At 39.7% G+C, this 17,500-nt stretch overlaps 1 protein-coding gene across 1 annotated transcript in view; it reads right to left on the reverse strand.

Moving 5' to 3' along the window:
* The window catches only part of pi15b (peptidase inhibitor 15b), a 10,752-nt gene extending 4,158 nt beyond the window's left edge, over positions 1-6,594 (reverse strand). The window contains exons 1-3 of the mRNA XM_058417924.1: positions 6,436-6,594; positions 5,972-6,258; positions 1,019-1,137 (exon numbers count right to left, since the gene is read on the reverse strand). Of these exons, the coding sequence (XP_058273907.1) occupies positions 1,019-1,137; positions 5,972-6,241 (389 nt within the window). The 5' untranslated portion in view covers positions 6,242-6,258; positions 6,436-6,594. The remainder of the gene's footprint in view (positions 1-1,018; positions 1,138-5,971; positions 6,259-6,435) is intronic.
* Positions 6,595-17,500: the final 10,906 nt, after the last annotated feature.

Genomic DNA, 17,500 nt, shown 5'->3' on the forward strand with positions numbered 1-17,500 from the left:
ATCAACATCAACAACATCATCAACAACATCATCAACATCATCAACAACATCATCAACATCATCAACAACATCAACAACATCAACAACAACATCAACAACAACAACATCAACAACATCAACAACAGCATCATCAACAACAGCATCAACATCAACAACATCATCAACAACATCATCAACATCATCAACAACATCATCAACATCATCAACAACATCAACAACATCATCAACATCATCAACAACAGCATCATCAACATCATCAACAACAGCATCAACATCAACAACAACATCATCAACAACATCATCAACATCATCAACAACATCAACAACAACATCAACATCATCAACAACATCAACAACAAAAACATCATCATAAACATCAACAACAACGTCATCAACAACATCAACAACAAAAACATCAACATCAACAACAACATCATCAACAACAACATCAACAACATCATCAACAACAAAAACATCATCATCAACATCAACAACATCATCATCAACAACATCAACAACAACATCAACATCATCAACAACATCAACAACAAAAACATCAACAACAACAACAACAACATCATCAACAACATCAACAACAACATCAACAACATCATCAACAACAAAAACATCATCAACCACATCAACAACAACAACATCAACAACAACAACATCATCATCAACAACATCAACAACAACATCAACAACAAAAACATCAACAACAAAAACATCAACAACAGCAATATCAACAACAACATCATCAACAACAACGTCATCAACAACATCATCATCAACATCAACAACATCAACAACATCAACAACAAAAACATCATCATCAACATCAACACCATCAACAAAAACAAAAACATCAACAACAACATCATCAACAACAACAACATCAACAACAACAACATCAAAAACATCAACAACAACATCAACAACAACATCATCAAAAACATCAACAACAACATCAACAACAACAACATCAACAATAATAAGGATGTAAGATTGTTAGACTCACTTGCCCGTGCGGACGGAGAGATTCTGTCCGAGGAACCTGAGCAGATACGGAGGTCCATGATCCCAGATACAGGTGGCAGCCCAGGACTCAGCTGAACGTGCCAGAGACTCATCCCACACCTGACCACACACACACACACACCTGATCATACACAACACACACACACACACACCTGATCATACACAACACACACACACACACACACACCTGATCATACACAACACACACACACACACCTGATCATACACAACACACACACACCTGATCATACACACACACACCTGGTCATACACACACACACCTGGTCATACACACACACCTGATCATACACAACACACACACACACACCTGATCATACACAACACACACACACACACCTGATCATACACAACACACACACACACACACACACACACCTGATCATACACAACACACACACACACACCTGATCATACACAACACACACACACCTGATCATACACACACACACCTGGTCATACACACACACACCTGGTCATACACACACACCTGATCATACACAACACACACACACCTGATCATACACACACACACCTGGTCATACACACACACACCTGGTCATACACACACACCTGATCATACACAACACACACACACCTGATCATACACAACACACACAAACACCTGATCATACACAACACACACACACCTGATCATACACAACACACACACACACACACATGATCATACACAACACACACACACCTGATCATACACACACCTGATCATACACAACACACACACACACACACCTGATCATACGCAACACACACACACCTGGTCATACACACACAGACCTGATCATACACACACACCTGATCATACACACACACCTGATCATACACACACACCTGATCATACACACACACACCTGGTCATACACACACACCTGATCATACACACACACTCCTGGTCATACACACACACCTGATCATACACACATACACACACCTGATCATACACACACACACACACACACACCTGATCATACACACACACACCTAATTATACACACACACACCTGATCATACACACACACACCTGATCATACACACACACACACACACCTGATCATACACACACACACACCTGATCATACACACACACACCTGATCATACACACACACACCTGATCACACACACACACACACCTGATCATACACACACACACACCTGATCATACACACACACACACACTTGATCACACACACACACCTGATCATACACAACACACACACCTGATCACACACACACACACCTGATCATACACACACACACACACCTGATCATACACACACACACCTGATAATACACACACACCTGATCACACACACACACACCTGATCATACACAACACACACACCTGATCACACACACACACCTGATCACACACACACACCTGATCATACACACACACACCTAATTATACACACACACACACCTGATCATACACACACACACACACACACCTGATCATACACACACACACCTGATCACACACACACACACACCTGATCATACACACACACCTGATCATACACAACACACACACCTGATCACACACACACACACACACCTGATCATACACACACACACACACCTGATCATACACACACACACACCTGATAATACACACACACCTGATCACACACACACACACCTGATCATACACACACACACACCTGATCATACACACACACACACACACACTTGATCACACACACACACCTGATCATACACAACACACACACCTGATCACACACACACACACCTGATCATACACACACACACACACACACCTGATCATACACACACACACACCTGATAATACACACACACCTGATCACACACACACACACCTGATCATACACAACACACACACCTGATCACACACACACACCTGATCACACACACACACCTGATCATACACACACACACCTAATTATACACACACACACACACCTGATCATACACACACACACACACACACTTGATCATACACACACACACACCTGATAATACACACACACCTGATCACACACACACACACCTGATCATACACAACACACACACCTGATCACACACACACACCTGATCATACACAACACACATACCTGATCACACACACACACACCTGATCATACACACACACACACACACACACACACCTGATCACACACACACACCTGATCATACACACACACACACACCTGATCATACACACACACACACCTGATCATACACACACACACACACACACACACACCTGATCATACACACACACACACACACACCTGATCATACACACACACCTGATCACACACACACACACATACCTGATAATACACACACAACTGATCACACACACACACATACCTGATAATACACACACACCTGATCACACACACACACACCTGATCATACACACACACACACACACACACCTGATCATACACACACACACACCTGATAATACACACACACCTGATCACACATACACACACCTGATCATACACAACACACACACCTGATCACACACACACCTGATCACACACACACACCTGATCATACACACACACACCTAATTATACACACACACACACACCTGATCATACACACACACACACACACTTGATCATACACACACACACACCTGATAATACACACACACCTGATCACACACACACACACCTGATCATACACAACACACACACCTGATCACACACACACACCTGATCATACACAACACACATACTTGATCACACACACACACACACACACACCTGATCACACACACACACACACACACCTGATCACACACACACACACATACCTGATAATACACACATACCTGATCACACACACACACACATACCTGATAATACACACACACCTGATCACACACACACACACATACCTGATAATACACACACACCTGATCACACACACACACACATACCTGATAATACACACACAACTGATCACACACACACACATACCTGATAATACACACACACCTGATCACACACACACACACCTGATCATACACAACACACACACCTGATCACACACACACACCTGATCATACACAACACACATACTTGATCACACACACACACACACACATACCTGATAATACACACACACCTGATCACACACACACACCTGATTATACACACACACACACCTGATCACACACACACACACACCTGATCACACACACACACACATACCTGATAATACACACACACCTGATCACACACACACACACACACCTGATAATACACACACAACTGATCACACACACACACACATACCTGATAATACACACACACCTGATCACACACACACACACCTGATCATACACACACACACACACACACACACCTGATTATACACACACACACACACCTGATCACACACACACACACACACCTGATCACACACACACACCTGATCACACACACACACCTGATAATACACACACACCTGATAATACACACACACCTGATAATACACACACACCTGGTTGAGTGTGAACACATTACTGAGGCTGAGAGGGGGTCTGTAAAGTGCCCTAAAACTAATAATAATAATAATAATAATAATAATAATAATAATAATAATAATAATAATGATCTGATCCTGAGTCAGTTCACTGTAACTGTGTAGGTAAAGGTGATGTGTTATCAGAAACCTCCTGCACCTCAGACTGATCAATAAACACTACACAGAATCTTTAACCAGAACACACAATGTTCCTCTCAGAGCTTCTCTCTGGACCAGATGAACACAAGCACATACTTTCTGTCATGTTTATTAAAAGCAACACATACAGTGAAATTTAGATTCAGTCCATTTTTAGAAGCGTGGTTTAAAATATGTTTGACCTTTTAAGGACATTTACTGCAGTCCATTTTAAACAAGAAATCACTGCAATGATTAATATCCACCACTAGAGGGTGCAAAATGGCGCTCGGCCAGATGTACATCAATTCTAACACGCTTATCCAAAAATATTACGAATAATAATTTTTAAATGTAAACAATTTTTACACTTCCGAAATTAAAATAGTTCACTTTTCAGTAAATTAATTTTACTGTATGACTGGCGTTCAATAACATTGCGTTTAGGTCAGTCTTATGACAGGCAGCAAGGAAAACATGCAGCTGTGCATTATCCATTCATAAAGGTGCTTTCAGTTTCGCGCCATAAATTAACCAATCACATCTCGACTTAGAACTTAAGCGTCATAAATGATCCAATCATTGTCCATATCCACACGCCCCAACAACCGATACCATGGCAACCACAGAGCTACTTGAGGCTAGCTAGTTAGAAAAAGAGATAAATATATATAAATATAATATATAGAAAATACATTCTTATAGTTATTCATTCTAAAAAATAAATGTTTGTCTTATAATAATTTATATAGTCGACAAAAATGGTTTCCAGCACAGCAACCATCGTACATTTCAATTACTCCCCGAATTACTGTGCGACGAATAAATGTTTTTAAAAGTGCAAAACTATTAAAATAGTACTTTCAGTGAGTAAATTGTTCTGTATCGCTAATCATTTAATCAGATTTATTTTTTAATTATGCAGTCACATCAAAAAGCAACGCCGATGCCTTATCCAATCATAACCCTAGCTTAGATTTCGTGCCATAAATTATCCAATCATATCATAGCATTCAGATTCACAATAGCAACCGTTACCATGGTGACTACAGGTGACCGATTAAGGCTACCAGATTACAAAATACAGAAAAACTATACATTAACGGTATAAATTGTTAATAAACAGAGGTGAAAAGAATTACCGATTTTAATATCGTGATAAAAAAAGAGACAGTTTATAAGTGTGTGTGTGTGAGCTAGCTGTGTTCTGGACATCAGGTCACTCACCATGTACTCCATGTTGGCTGCTGGAGGAAACACTCGAGCTCGCACCTGATTGTGATAATCGACGATGGTCAGCATGTCGCTTTGAGAAATATATCGCTTCCTCCTCGACTTGATCGCTGACCCCGACACCTGATGGTCCAGGTTCTCCATATCGGTCATGTTCTGTCCGGACGGTAAATCTGTGGCATTTTTCATTGTCCACGCGCTCACATGACAGGCGATGAAGAAGAAGAAGAAGAAGAGAATCAGGAGCATGAAGAAGTTCCTCATGTTCTCCAGTTAATCTCCTGAAATCAATCAGACAATATTAGACATGAAGGATCTGTTCACTGCTCACTGCTCACTTAAACAAATCAAATGACATCCAAACAGTCAAAACAACAAACAAACAAACAAATAAATAAATAAATAAATAAATAAATAAATAAATGCAAATCTGGAGCAGTTCTGAGCAGAGCTCTTACCCTTTAAATAGCTCAGAACCCTGCAATCTGCCCTACTGAAGACTGGCTGCTTCCTCCTGCACTTTTCACACTGCAGAAAAACAAAACCTCCCTCTGCTCTTCCAGCCCATTGCTGTTTATATAGTCGGGAAGCTGGCTTTAGGTGCACTCAGTCCCCTCCCTGTTACCTGGATCAAGTGCACTTCATCCAAACATCCCTATTTAAAGACTCGCAAAACTACCAGCTCAAGCAGTGATCCAAGAAAATGTCTCTCATGCAAATATAAGACATTAGGAAGGTAAAAAACATGCTAGCAGATTACATCCAGTCCTGTCAGCATTTATTTTAGAAGAAAGAAGATTAATACATGCTCAAAAAAAGTTACCAGATGGTTGGCAGAGATACTGTCATATTTGCATATTAATATATTCATCACAATCATTTGCATATCAAAACATGTGATATGAAAAGGGAACATTTCCAGAGGAAATAAAATAGAATTAAACAAAAAAAAGTATCAGAATAATAAAACATAATAACATACACTATATTGCCAAAAGTTTTGGGACACCAGGGGTTGGGCTCGGCCCCTTAGTTCCAGTGAAAGGAACTCTTAATGCTTCAGCTTCATACCAAGACATTTTAGACAATTTCATGCTCTTTGTGGGAACAGTTTGGGGATGACCCCTTCCTGTTCCAACATGACTGCACACCAGTGGCCAAATACAGATGTATGACAAATGTACAGAAAATATTGTTATACTTCTGATTGTTATAAAACACAGACAATGGAGACTACTTGTCAAAAAAAAGTCAAATAAACTTCTCCTTACAGAAAACTTCAAAATATCAACAATCTCTTTGTACACTGGCCTGGGAATGAGCTGTTACTATAGAATGATAACGTACCAGAGCCAGTGCATTAATATAAACCACACACACACTGTTCACTCCTCTAACTCCAGTGTGTGTAAGAAGGTATGAACGAGTGTAACAGGAATGAAATGAATGTATTTAAGATGCATAAAATCATACACTGTTCTACAGTTATTAGTGAAAGAGTCCTGTTCTCTCAGCTCTTGGTGTGTGTGTGTGTGTGTGTCATACATTTGGCTTTTTCAGGACATGCTGGTTATCCTGCTGCACTTGTTCTGTGTTTTGGATCTAAAGTGCTTTCTTGTGGTGTAGAAGTGGAGCACTGTAGTGTTTGTGTTGGCAGGTGAAGCCTGGCAGAGCGGTGATGTGACGCAGGTCTGTATGACCCCACTGCACTCCATACTCCACTGCACACTCCTCCCTTCTCTGCTTTTCTCCTGAACTCTGGACAACCCAATTTTTTTCTTTAATTAATCATTCTGATACGCATGACTCCGAACCACTGGCCTAAAACTCAGTGCTCAGGTTTAATCCAGATGTTGCTTTGCACTCTAGACCCAGTGGAGGTGTGAGTGTGTATTAGCACACTGTGATGTGTGTGATCAGGTAAAACACTGCGTGATGGAATGATTAGTTACTGTTAACACCGCACTGTGATTGGTCAGTATTGGAGGTGTTGATTAATTCTCTATAACAGCAGCTCTGACATGTAAACCACAGCTTTATATGAATGTAATGTCTTACCGTTTCTATAGCAACAGCTCATTCAGTGTTTACTACACATAAAACATGTGTAAATGTTAACAGGGTGATGTTCTCTGTAAGGAGGAATGTGTTAATTTATGGAAGGAGTCTCCAGTGTTAGCAGTGTTGGTTTCTCTGTAATACAGCAAACTGCAATTTTTATGCCATATAAACTTCAAGAAAGTTCCACGGCATTAAATAATATTATAAATGACTCTCTGTAAGTTTATCTCTGCTACATAGAGACCTGCTGAAACTTTTAATTGCTGCTCATAAGCTGTGTTTCTGTTTTTTTGCGTATACGGTGCATTGGAACTGCCTGATGTCCAATATTCTTTCAGATTTTACATCTAATTGTATTTTATTTCATTGTATTTTTATTTTATAGTATTTATTTTTATTTGTTTATTGTATGTGCAGCCTAACAGCTGTGTTTATTATTATTTACACCTATCAGGCATATGACCACCTGCCTAATATTGTGTTGGTCCACCTTTTGCTGCCAAAACAGCCCTGACCCGTCCTGCACTGTGTATTCTGACCCCTTTCTATCAGAACCAGCATTAACTTCTTCAGCAGTTTGATCAACAGTAGCTCGTCTGTTGGATCGGATCACACAGGCCAGCCTTTGCTCTCCTTGTGCATCAATGAGCCTTGACCGCCCATGACCCTGTCGCCGGTTCACCACTGTTCCTTCCTTGGACCAATTTTAATAGATACTGACCACTGCAGACCGGGAACACCCCACAAGAGCTGCAGTTTTGGAGATGCTCTGATCCAGTGGTCTAGCCATCACAATTTGTCACAATTTTCGCTTGTCCATTTTTCCTGCTTCTAACGTCAACTTTGAGGACAAAATGTTGACTTGCTGCCTAATATATCCCACCCACTAACAGGTGCCATGATGAGGAGATCATCACTCTTATTCACTTCACCTCTCACTGCTCACAGTGTTATGGTGGATCAGTGGATTATTAGATTATAATTTTTAGATTTTAGCTTCGCACAACCATTCCTGTGCAGCCGTGTTATCTGTAGGTTATCTGTAGGTTATCTGTAGGTTATCTGTAGGTTATCTGTAGGTGTACATCTGATCAAATGCATTATCATATCATCTAGTGCTTGCCAATATTACAGAAAAGTAGCTACACTAATTCCTCCACTTGCTTCTCTTTTTCTACCCATCCTGGGGTATCTAGAGATTGTACCAGCTCCAGTTGTGCTACTCTTCATGATCATTTCAGACCTTCAGTGAGAAGAGGCCGACCCTGCGAGGATCCCGAGACATCCAGAGATGGACCAGCTCCAGTTGGATTCTGCTTCATGAAGATTTCAGATATTCAAAGAGAAGATGTTAGCCCCATGTGGACTCTGAGGACAACAACCTCCTAATCAATACATAAAATAATAGTACACATGCTGTATCTCCATCACTGAGCATCTGAAGGCTTCAGCATGCAGGAGTTGGTGTTGAAGCTATAATAATCTCAGATGTTGAGATAATTTATGAGTTGTTCAGGAGCTCCTGGTTACACAACTCCAACTGACTGTTGAAAGGACATTATTCATAATCCCACTCTCCGGTTTTATAATGATTTATAATCCCACTCTCCTGTTTTATAATGATTTATAATCCCACTCTCAGTGTTTATAATGATTTATAATCCCACTCTCTGTGTTTATAATGATTTATAATCCCACTCTCTGTGTTTATAATGATTTATAATCCCACTCTCTGGTTTTATAGTGATTTATAATCCCACTCTCCGGTTTTATAATGATTTATAATCCCACTCTCAGTGTTTATAATGATTTATAATCCCACTCTCCTGTTTTATAATGATTTATAATCCCACTCTCAGTGTTTATAATGATTTATAATCCCACTCTCTGTGTTTATAATGATTTATAATCCCACTCTCAGTGTTTATAATGATTTATAATCCCACTCTCCTGTTTTATAATGATTTATAATCCCACTCTCAGTGTTTATAATGATTTATAATCCCACTCTCTGTGTTTATAATGATTTATAATCCCACTCTCTGTGTTTATAAGTATTTATAATCCCACTCTCAGTGTTTATAATGATTTATAATCCCACTCTCCTGTTTTATAATGATTTATAATCCCACTCTCAGTGTTTATAATGATTTATAATCCCACTCTCAGTGTTTATAATGATTTATAATCCCACTCTCTGTGTTTATAATGATTTATAATCCCACTCTCTGTGTTTATAATGATTTATAATCCCACTCTCGGTGTTTATAATGATTTATAATCCCACTCTCGGTGTTTATAATGATTTATAATCCCACTCTTGGTGTTTATAATGATTTATAATCCCACTCTCGGTGTTTATAATGATTTATAATCCCACTCTCGGTGTTTATAATGATTTATAATCCCACTCTCGGTGTTTATAATGATTTATAATCCCACTCTCTGTGTTTATAATGATTTATAATCCCACTCTCGGTGTTTATAATGATTTATAATCCCACTCTCAGTGTTTATAATGATTTATAATCCCACTCTCTGTGTTTATAATGATTTATAATCCCACTCTCTGTGTTTATAATGATTTATAATCCCACTCTCGGTGTTTATAATGATTTATAATCCCACTCTCGGTGTTTATAATGATTTATAATCCCACTCTCGGTGTTTATAATGATTTATAATCCCACTCTCTGTGTGTTGTGAAATTGAGTTGAGTGTAGAAACGGTTCTTGAATCTTGACTTTTAAAAAGCTAACACTTGGGAACATGCTGTTATTGAATGTGATCAGGTTGGTACAGTAACTTCACTTCATCACACCACAGATACTGAAGACTTAGATCAGTGCTAGCATCTGTTCTTAAATTATACTGATGCTAACCCGGACAAGAACTGATGTTAAATGCTTACAGAGAACTCGTTATCTATGATGTTAACTTGACCTGTAATGCTAATCCTATACAAGCGTATCAGTGTTAGCGCTGTTATCTCTTTAATCTGTTTTATGTTCAGTATTCCACTGGAAAATCAGTGTTCCTGGGAATAAACTGAAATAAAACCGAATCCAAGGACAGATTTAATCTGATTTATATCCCATGAGGAACGTCCACCATTTTATTTCTGCCTTGCACAAGATTATGACACTGAAGGTTCGGCTCATTTTTAACAGAAATGTGTTTTACTGAATGACCACCAGGTTGGGATGGTGAGATGAAGACATTATTCAGCACTAAATAAAGCGAACATAGCTTTCTGATGAAAAGTGCTTGTTGGATTGTGTTTCTCATCACTGAAGCGCTCGTTTATCAGGTGTGTGAGGAGAATCTGCTACAAAACCACTCTTTCCTCTGTCTCTGGTTCTCTGCATGGTCCAGGGTTGATGATATTTATGAAATATTGGATAATTGTTATTAAAAAACACCCCAAAATAAAGCAGTAGGATGAAGGTGAAAGCGAGTTTTATTCCTAATTTCTGTTGGGTTTCAGAAGCGTAGAACAGACCTGTAATCTCAGCAGCAGTCAGTCAGTGGCTTCTACTTATAGCTAATGTGTTTAGATCATTGAAAATGGAGAATAAACCCAGCAGCCCTTTAATCTGTGAGGAGTGTGAGGATATTAAAAGAAGCTGTTGAGACTGCATTTTTCAGAGGCAGAGCTGCTCACAGACTCCATTTCACACACACACACACACACACACACACACAGACTGATCTGGTAATAAAGCTCTGTCTCTCTCATGTCTCGTCTCTGCTCAGAGCTGCTGTGACATCCACCACCATGCCAAGAGGCTCTCATGGTCCAGCTCTCACAGTCCAGCTGCAGCACAACAATAACTTTCAAATCTCATCAGGTGTATCAATCTGGTATTTAACACACACACACATTGATATTTTGCTAGAGCAAATAGCTAGAATGCTAATTAGCTAGCATTCTGATTAGCTGCTAGCTCTAATAAAAATGAAATGATAAATAATTTTAATAATAAAAAAAATTACTACAAATGTCTGTATATTTAAATATTTACGAATATGTAGATTTGGAGATGTCCTCCGCCCATCTCCGACAACATAATGTCAATAAAGTTAGCTAACTGCTAGTAAACTAGCGCACAGTAATAACTAGACCAACGCAAGATTTCAGTATCATTGTCTTGACTTACTTCAGCCAATACCTGCCAATGTTACCATGACAACCACCATCCCATCATCATTAACATTAACTCGACTTCAAGGCTGAATACTAAGCATGACACTAACAAACCGATAATGCTAAACCTGTTAGTAGCATGCGATAAATCAGATGTTAGCATGTGGTACAAAACTGTGTTTACTGCTAAATATCTAAACGTTTCTCTGTAATTCTCCAGCTCTCTTGCCTCACTGGACGTTTCCTCAGGTTTTATTAAACATTTATTTTCCTTCGAGAGATTTTCGGCTCTGGTGTTTGGTTGTGCTTAGTTTCACAAAAAATTTATTTGTGTTTCACAAAAGTGGTGATATATTTACAGTAATAAAACATGAGTCAGTTAGCTTGTTGAGCAGATGCTCACAGCAGAAACAGATGTTTGGCTCAATATATTGGCACGTTAACACACACACACACACACGCTAACTGGCTTGTGGTGTTTAGCGAATGTGCGCTTGACTGAGAGTTCTCTCGTCTCGCCCTCGTTTACAGCCAACACAAACCTGCTGAATAAATCAGATGTGTTGTTCTAACGTCTTAAACACAAACACCTTTACTGTACAAAGTCATGTGGTAATAACCTTTCTTATGCTCTACATTAGAGTAAATAAAATTAATAAAGATTATGATAATAGTCTGTGTAACTGATGTTAGCATGTGCTAAGGTTCATGTGAAAGCCAAAGCTTTAGCTGTAACTGTTACTCAATGAAAAGTGAAATGAAATGCTAACACCATTGCTAGCAGGTGATTAAACTAAGTTCCAGTGCCAAAGCCAGTGTTAGCATGTGATGATGTTGGACGAGAAGGTCTGGCTCACAGTCTCCACTCTAATTCATCCCAAAGGTGTTCTATGGGGTTGAGGTCAGGACTCTGTGCAGGCCAGTCAAGTTCCTCCACACCAAACTCACTCATCCATGTCTTTATGGACCTTGCTTTGGTCACTGGTGTGCAGTCATGTTGGAACAGGAAGGGGTCATCCCCAAACTGTTCCCACAAAGAGCATGAAATTGTCCAAAATGTCTTGGTATGAAGCTGAAGCATTAAGAGTTCCTTTCACTGGAACTAAGGGGCCGAGCCCAACCCCTGAAACACAACACCTGAACTCAGTGATCTGGAGGGGTGTCCCAAAACTTTTGGCAATATAGTGTATTAAAAATAAAAATAAATGTGTTATTAAATTTTCATAGATGAATAGTGTGTTCAACATTTATCCTGATGTTTATTAAGTATCATTATATAATTGATGATTTATTTCCATTTAAGGATTTGAATGTAAATGTGTGTAGAGTTTAGCGCTCGCTCACTCACTCACTCTGGCCTGAGTTCAAGCCCAGGCTTCATTTCTCTTCATCATCATGGCTGGCTTCAGCAGCAGAGTGTTTTCAGGGTTTGGCGAGCAGAGTGGAGATCCAGGCCAAAGCTGATGAGAATTGTTGTTTCACATTTGGGCCGCGTCTCATTGCTCTCTTTGCACTATAGAGGCCAGGAGATGACTCATAAAGCCATGACGCTAATCACTGTAATCAAAACGCTTTGACAAATACAGTACAGAATTATTCTGTTAGAGTCGTTCTGACTAAAGGATTGTGATCGTTTGCAAAACAGACTCTTCTTTAAATAAACTCTGTTGTAAGGCTGTTAGAGATGAAGTTAACTCCTTAGGAGTCGAGGAACTGGGAAAGCCAGTGGGTGAAGCTTATATTTTAATACCACCTTCATCCTGTAAGTTATAACAGTCTATTAAGTGCTTTTTGTTACAGCTGGACCACTCGCTAACTTCAGCTCCAGTGGCGATCATTCTCCCAGAAAGCTAGCTAGCACTTTAATCTGAATAAACTGTGAGCTGTGAGCAGAAAAACAAGAGAGAATAACTTTAAATAAGTGAGAGAACTTTAAATAAGTGTCTCTGTTCTGCTGTAATCCCTCACGGTGGGAAGTGTAGACTCTATCAGCATCATCAGAACCTTAGAATGTTCTAGATGATATTAAAATAATATCATGTCCAATATCCTAAAATGTGCACTATATTCAAGTTCCCTAGCACCGTTTTTGTTTATTTTTTTGAATACATTTTGTACTTTAGAATACATTTGTATATATAGATTATTTCATTTAGATTTATTTTTCTTGTTAGCTAAAGCAGTCTCTGGCAAAAGAATTTCCTTTGGGATCAATAAAGTTCTATCTTATCCTTATCTTCAGTTCTACAAAGACCAAGCTAAAGCAGAAACACAGACCACTGTTAAAATCTGACTAAAATAATCATATAAACAATGTGGCTTTAAAAAATAACATGTTTTCAAATGTTTAGTATCTGCAAATCTGATTAGTTCACTTTACCAGAGGGGCGGGACATACTGAGAGTTACATATACCATTCATTCATATTTATCCCTGAACTCTGTCTTGAATACAGAGTGAGGAACCTGAACCTCCCCAGAACCTTCAGGGTTCTCTGTCCTCACTTTTAAAGGCTCCTCTTCCTTTTCCTCCTCCACAGTTTTAGATCTGGGAGTTTATTAGAGCTGCCAATCATCCTGGATCAGCCTGTACGTTAGACCTCAACATCACACTCTGTTTCCACCGTCTTCTGTCAACTGAATCATTTTCACTGAAACACACGTTATCATTAGATTTCATTTCGATTTTAAAGTAAGGATGCTGATTTATGAAAGAGTGACTATTTAATAAGAGAAGCACAACTAAAAACAGCTGGTTATTGGTGTATGGACAAACCCCCGGAAAAACACATCTTTTTGACAAAGTGTGTAAACATGGCTGTAACTGCTCATGATATTTAAAGGAAAAGTTTGTGATCGTTTCAGTGAAACCTTGTGTTTAAAGTTCATTCTTGACAAAACCCCAATAATATTTAATTATATGTATAAAGTGTGTATTCTGAACCCATGATGTCAGCGATATTCCCAGTCATTAGTGGAAAAACCGTGGGATGAAAGGCTTGACTCTTTTTTTTGATGGATTTCCCCGGACCACCATGAGATGTGACCTCCAGCTCGGCCAACTCGATGACATAAGCGGCTATTTGAACGTTTCAGCACCATGTTAGGGCAGTACAGCTGCTGGTTTTGGGGTTTGTGAAGGCAGATTTAATAAGATTCAGATTTTTGAATTGTGTTTTTACTCCAGTCAATAATCTCAGGTCAGATTCTAGCAAACTGGGAAATCAGGAAATCCAAATATTTACTACAAACTCTCTCCAGGGCCTTGTAGCATTCTCGTTAGCCAACTGTTTAATTACTGACCACAGAAGAAGCAGAAAAAAGATTGACAAAAGGAACTGATTTCAGTTATTTGTATTAAATTAGCACATTTTTCACAGTATCGATTGCTGTGATAAACAGAATGTGTATGTAGCAGTAGATGGGTGACTGATAGGGATGGGTCAGTAGTGATACTGACATCAGAATCAGCCTGATATCATTTGTATGAACTGATGATAAGATACCAGCATGCAGTGATAGCATGTGGCGTGATCCCAGTGTTTAGTCCACTGCCACGCTAACAAACAAACAGGAAATTACAGTGTTATGGAAGTATGTGACGATTAACAATTAAAGAGAAGCAGACTGTGAGGATATCAAGAGGAGGAACGAGAGCATCATGGACCTGCGAAATCAGAGCAGTGTTAGCATGAGGCGCTCATCGCTAGCAGAGCTGACCGATAGTGACCTGGTGAGAAAAGTGAATCAGGAGATTTTTCTTTTGATGTAATGAATAAAGTGAAAAGTATTAGTGGAAAAAAACCCTCAGATACTGCATATACTTTAAACATAATTAAAATAAAGTACTTCGTTCCTTGTGATTTCTGCTAATTTTAGATCTTACACTGCAGCTGAGATCCTGAAAATCAATCATCTCAAAAAAAAAAGCTCTAAAGTGGAATTTTATTAACATTAGCTTGACCCCACTGGCATGGCTCTTCCTTCCAGTTTAAACTCACATGACCTCCTTTTACTGTCCTGATGACCGTGACCTCCGCCCACACGTCCATTAACACACCACACGTCCCAGAGGCTCAGCTTCAGCTCCGTCCAGACCTCAGACCTCAGACGCTGATTTATCTGCACTGGATTATAACTCATAAATCCCACCTCAGATGAGTCTAGTCCTAAAACCATGCGTGGGAATCCATGATCTTAGCAGGAGCCCTAAGTACAGTGTGTTTTTATGGTGGATGTGGCGGTCGAGGCGCGGGAAGGTGAGATCTGGGCTCTGACAGGAGCGAGTGGAGGATGATTTCACTCCTCAGATTTATGTGCTGGAAAAAATCCCCGTAAACCCGCCGGCCTCGGCGCACTTCACGACCCGAATATCACAGGAGAAATATAAGATAAACAGATCTCTGGAACCGGTGATGAGGTCATCTTGCTTCTCCTCTTCTTTGATTTGAGTTCACAAACTCAGAGCAAGTTCTCAATAAGAATGACCCGCTGTAGCTTTTATCTCTTTATAGTTACGTTTAAAGTCAGGGAACGTATCAGTTCCTGTTATCATGTACATTATAGCAGCTATAAACAGTCCTTCTCCCAGCAGCCTCTCTTTATTCTCTCTCTCTCTCTTTTACTCGAAATATAATCTCCTCTGTCCTGAATATATCCGAAAACGTACCTCTGACTGTTACACAGATTGCTGTGGAGTGTGTTGCTGGACATGTCCCTGTTGCTATAGAAACGATAAGGTATCAGAGCGAGTGCATTAAAATCAACCTGTGCTACAGTCAGAGCTGCTGTTAGAGAGAATTAATCAACACCATCTGACCAATCAGCAGCTCTGTGCTGGTCATCAGCTTCCTCTCGATGTCCTGATATGAGTGGACACACGGAACGTCAACCAACTCAAGATCCACGTTCTGTACACAGACCTGAGCAGAATAGAGTGTGATGTGTAAGATGATAACGTAGGCTGTAAGACGTTCTCTTCCCTCAGGGTGAAGTTAATGGGGTTGGAACAGGTGGGAAAACCGTCTCGTCTGGACAGGAAGTGGAAATAGGAAGTGTGTGCAGACTGGAGCTGCAGTTTGTATGGTTTGGATCCTGATGTGAAATTCAGACAGAGCTGTCTCAGATCTTGGCCATCTCCTGCTCTGACTCCACCCTGACCACACCCCTGACTGATTTTTGGTCTGGTTCTTCATCATTACACTGGATTTGTCATGGATTTTTTCTTTGGCATTTGTCAAAGTGTGTGTGTGTGTGTGTAGTTCATTTCATTTCAGAAATCACACCCTATTTACTACATAGTGCACTAGTTTGGTC

Source organism: Hemibagrus wyckioides, linkage group LG20 (genome assembly GCF_019097595.1).
Source record: "Hemibagrus wyckioides isolate EC202008001 linkage group LG20, SWU_Hwy_1.0, whole genome shotgun sequence".
NCBI lineage: Eukaryota > Metazoa > Chordata > Actinopteri > Siluriformes > Bagridae > Hemibagrus > Hemibagrus wyckioides.